At 43.2% G+C, this 5,000-nt stretch overlaps 1 protein-coding gene across 1 annotated transcript in view; it reads right to left on the minus strand.

Moving 5' to 3' along the window:
- LOC118288852 (IgGFc-binding protein) overlaps positions 1 to 5,000 on the minus strand; it is a 28,692-nt gene that overhangs the window by 3,371 nt on the left and 20,321 nt on the right. Inside the window, exons 22-24 of the mRNA XM_035615443.2 lie at positions 4,796 to 4,992; positions 4,017 to 4,155; positions 1,306 to 1,444 (exon numbers count right to left, since the gene is read on the minus strand). Of these exons, the coding sequence (XP_035471336.2) occupies positions 1,306 to 1,444; positions 4,017 to 4,155; positions 4,796 to 4,992 (475 nt within the window). The remainder of the gene's footprint in view (positions 1 to 1,305; positions 1,445 to 4,016; positions 4,156 to 4,795; positions 4,993 to 5,000) is intronic.

Genomic DNA, 5,000 nt, shown 5'->3' on the forward strand with positions numbered 1-5,000 from the left:
TCTATTTTCCCCATTATTCAATGGTTTTTGACAAAAATTAGGCGAAATAGAGCAAGAAGAGAGAGAAGGCTGAGACGCGTTGCTGCTGCGAGACGTCGTCTCGTCTCTTCCCTCCGCCGTTTATCGGCGCAGCGAGCGCAATGCATCATGGTATATATTGCTCGGTTAGTGACCATTGGATTTCCACTACTTTTCATGATGCATTTTGTGATAAAATCAGTGCACTATATAGGGTATATGAACTCTAGGGGGTGATTTCGGACACCACTACAAAATGGCGAAGGCACTATATAGTAGTTAGGGGGTGATTTCGGACACAGCCATGGTCTGGATCTTCTCCTCCAGTGGGAAGTAATTTCCCTCCAGCAGAAATCTTGCTGGTCCAATCACAACCGATCATCTGATAATGGGCGGAGTTTATACCGTGACGTGGAGGGAAGCGACTTTTGTAAACAACCAAGATGGCTGCCCCTCACGAAAAGCATATTTTCATATTTCTCCCACAAAAACGTCAACACTGGTTCACAGACGTTGTGGAATCATCATCACAGACGTCACAGACGTCACATCGTCTCCTCTCTGCTCTGGTCTGTCAACATAACGCGTCGCTCAACAGAGGTCACATGATTCGTTGCTCTCTCTGGTTGTAAATCTATACAATTGCATCCTGAGGAATTTTGCTCTGCGTCCGTTGTTAACACCTCTTGGAAATCAAAAATGAACGACAGGTCCCAGAGTAATACTCACCAGGAGAGGTGAACCGGCGTGGATATTCACCACTTTTAACCTGATTTGCCGATAAGATAACCTCATTTTGAAATGTGCAACTTTGTCTCTGGTGCAGCTGCAGTCACGACTCTCTGGACTTTATCAACGTCCATGTACGTTTGTTCAGCTTCATGATAATAAAGCTGCTGATACAGTCGCTTCCTGCAGGTTGTGTTCAGGTCATGTTGAAAGATTCTGTGAATTAAACATGAGCTTTAAGGCGTTTAAACAAAGTTTTATGCTAGAGTTTGTGTTATTCTAAATTTTGACGCCTTTTGACATTTTTTTACTGCAGACAAATATTGATTTCAAATATCAGTTGTCGGCCTCTCAGATAAGTAATAATCGGTATCGGCCTTGAAAAATGCCATATCGGTCGACCCCTCCTCGCCAGGCAAAGAAATATCCCTCAGATCAATCAACGAGCCACGATGAAGAGTGCAACAGTCAAAAAAGAGGTTTGGAAGTGATTCAGAAACATAAGCAACTTTCACACTTCATTCACTAAGTTTGCGATATGCAAGAAAATGGACTAACTTGTCTCCACTGCGGACGAATCCATGGTCACAGAAACAGCCTCTCCGACAGATTTTAGGGCAGACGCGAGGCGGAGGTTCACAGGAGGCTGGACAGCTGGTGCCGCATTCCTCATAGTGGCTGTTGGCAGCACATGGCACTGGAAGACAACAGACGTTGTGTTGATGCTCAAAACGGAGGAAGTTACTATTGTTCAGGTTCCTACAGCGGCGTATTAGGGTTAGGACCTGGCGGAGGGGGGGAATATTTCCAGAAAAAACTTTGATATTCTCTGAGATTAAAGTCTTAAATTTATGAGAAAAAAATTGGCAAATTTTGAGTTTCTTTGCTTTAAATGTTCTTAGTTCCTCATCAGGTTTCTTTTGTCATTGGTCTACGGGCTCATGAACAAAACGATAATTGTAGATCTCAGAGAAAAGTGATTCTAAAGCGATTCTAAAGCAAGCAATGCACATTTTGTAAAAATCGGAGAATAATTCCTCCTGTGTGATATTGACCAACACATGGTTGATGAGCTTGTAAAGGTTTGTGATACGTAAGCGACGGACAATGAAGAGAATCAGCACGATTACATAGATCACTTTACAGAATGTAAGGAATTGTGTCCCACAGGGCACAAAGGTACCTAGAAGCAGACAGAACTGATTTATGTACAGTTTACAAAGACAAAGGCAGAAATGGAAACAATATATATTCGTATTTTGTATAAATTCTATATTTTGTAAAGATGTGTTGTGAGATAGCTGCTGCTGTAACAGCTTGGGATCAATAAAGTACCTTATCTCATCTCATCTCATCTCATCTCACCTCACCTCACCTCACCTCACCACATCTCATCTCACCTCATCTCATCTCACCTCACCACATCTCATCTCACCTCATCTCATCTCACCTCATCTCATCTCACCTCATCTCATCTCACCTCACCTCACCTCATCTCATCTCATCTCATCTCACCTCACCTCACCTCATCTCATCTCACCTCATCTCATCTCACCTCATCTCATCTCATCTCATCTCATCTCACCTCATCTCACCTCACCTCATCTCATCTCACCTCATCTCATCTCACCTCACCTCATCTCATCTCACCTCACCTTATCTCATCTCACCTCATCTCATCTCACCTCATCTCATCTCATCTCACCTTACCTCACCTTATCTCACCTCATCTCATCTCACCTCATCTCATCTCACCTCACCTCACCTTATCTCATCTCATCTCACCTCATCTCACCTCACCTCATCACATCTCATCTCATCTCACCTCATCTCACCTCATCTCACCTCATCTCATCTCACCTCATCTCATCTCATCTCATCTCATCTCACCTCATCTCACCTCACCTCATCTCATCTCACCTCACCTCACCTTATCTCACCTCATCTCATCTCACCTCATCTCATCTCACCTCACCTTATCTCATCTCATCTCATCTCACCTCACCTCATCTCATCTCATCTCATCTCATCTCACCTCACCTCACCTCATCTCATCTCACCTCATCTCGCCTCATCTCACCTCATCTCGCCTCATCTCACCTCATCTCATCTCACCTCACCTCATCTCACCTCACCTCATCTCATCTCATCTCATCTCGCCTCATCTCACCTCATCTCATCTCACCTCATCTCATCTCATCTCATCTCATCTCATCTCACCTCACCTCACCTCACCTCACCTCATCTCTTCTCACCTCGCCTCATCTCACCTCATCTCATCTCACCTCATCTCATCTCATCTCACCTCATCTCATCTCACCTCATCTCATCTCACCTCATCTCATCTCACCTCATCTCATCTCATCTCATCTCACCTCACCTCATCTCACCTCATCTCATCTCATCTCATCTCATCTCACCTCACCTCATCTCTTCTCACCTCATCTCGCCTCATCTCACCTCATCTCATCTCATCTCACCTCATCTCACCTCATCTCATCTCACCTCATCTCATCTCACCTCATCTCATCTCACCTCATCTCATCTCATCTCATCTCACCTCATCTCATCTCACCTCATCTCATCTCACCTCACCTCACCTCATCTCACCTCATCTCATCTCATCTCATCTCACCTCACCTCACCTCATCTCTTCTCACCTCATCTCGCCTCATCTCACCTCATCTCACCTCATCTCTTCTCATCTCACCTCACATCACCTCACCTCATCTCATCTCACCTCATCTCACCTCACCTCACCTCACATCACCTCATCTCACCTCATCTCACCTCATCTCATCTCACCTCATCTCATCTCACCTCATCACATCTCATCTCATCTCATCTCACCTCACCTCATCACATCTCATCTCATCTCACCTCATCTCATCTCACCTCATCACATCTCATCTCATCTCATCTCACCTCATCACATCTCATCTCATCTCACCTCATCTCATCTCATCTCATCTCACCTCACCTCATCTCACCTCACCTCATCTCATTTCACCTCATCTCACCACATCTCACCACATCTCATCTCATCTCACCTCATCTCATCTCATCTCACCTCACCTCACCTCATCTCATCTCACCTCATCTCATCTCACCACATTTCACCACATCTCATCTCATCTCACCTCATCTCATCTCATCACATCTCATCTCATCTCATCTCATCTCATCTTATCTCATCTCATCTCCCCTCATCTTATCTCATCATATCTAATATCATCTCATTTCATCTTATCTTATCTTAGATACATTACCTGTGGGGTAGCAGCCAATTGTTCCATCCCTATTGCTACACTCCTCCCCCTTGTTGCAGCTTGTGGCGCTGCAGCTGAATCTTCCAACCTGGCAGACGCATCTCTCCGAACAGTCGTCCAGCAACACTGATGCACCCGACTGAAAAGAGTCGCTCATGTATTACAACACACTATCTTCTATCATCATTGTCCATCTGCACGTGACATCAGTGACTATTTCTGATTCTTTTCTGTTTTCTATAACATTATTTTATTTATAATAATGTTATTTTATATAACAGATGGAAACAGTTGGTCAGAAACCGATTGTAGTGATTTCAGCACAAATCAATGATTGTCTTTCATTCATGTAATGAAATGAACATTTTGATTTGAAGATTTCCTTTCAACCAAACTCATCTGCTGTAATGTGGATTTTTGGTCCAGAACAGATATTAGAACACTACCATGAATTTACCAGCATCAGTAGTAAATGGATTATTATTATTATTAATAATAATAATAATAATAATAATAACAAATAATAATAGATTTTATTTATATTGCGCTTTTCACGATAAAAACAAATAACCCTAACCCTAACCCTAACATAAACTAGATTATGTATCAGATTACAAAAATTAAGTAACTACAATCAGACCAGATTACATTTGAAAAAATGTGTAATTAGATTATAGTAACATTGTCAAGTATTCAGATTAGATTAAATTATCTTTGTAATCCGATGGATTTGTTACTGATTACAAAAATCTGAAGGTGATGAAGGTGATGACAGTTACCGTATAATACTGTCCATCCACGACACAACCACACTTCTCCACAGGAACACAGGCGACTCCATCAGACATGAGGCCTCTGTCACAGCGACACCCCTCCTGACACACGGGGCACGGACCCGACTGCTCCAGGGAGAAGCAGGTGGAGGAACAGGAAGAGGAGCACAGCTCGTAGTGACTTCCTGCTGGACATGTCACAGCTGCAGAG

Source organism: Scophthalmus maximus, chromosome 1 (genome assembly GCF_022379125.1).
Source record: "Scophthalmus maximus strain ysfricsl-2021 chromosome 1, ASM2237912v1, whole genome shotgun sequence".
In the NCBI taxonomy this organism is placed as follows: domain Eukaryota; kingdom Metazoa; phylum Chordata; class Actinopteri; order Pleuronectiformes; family Scophthalmidae; genus Scophthalmus; species Scophthalmus maximus.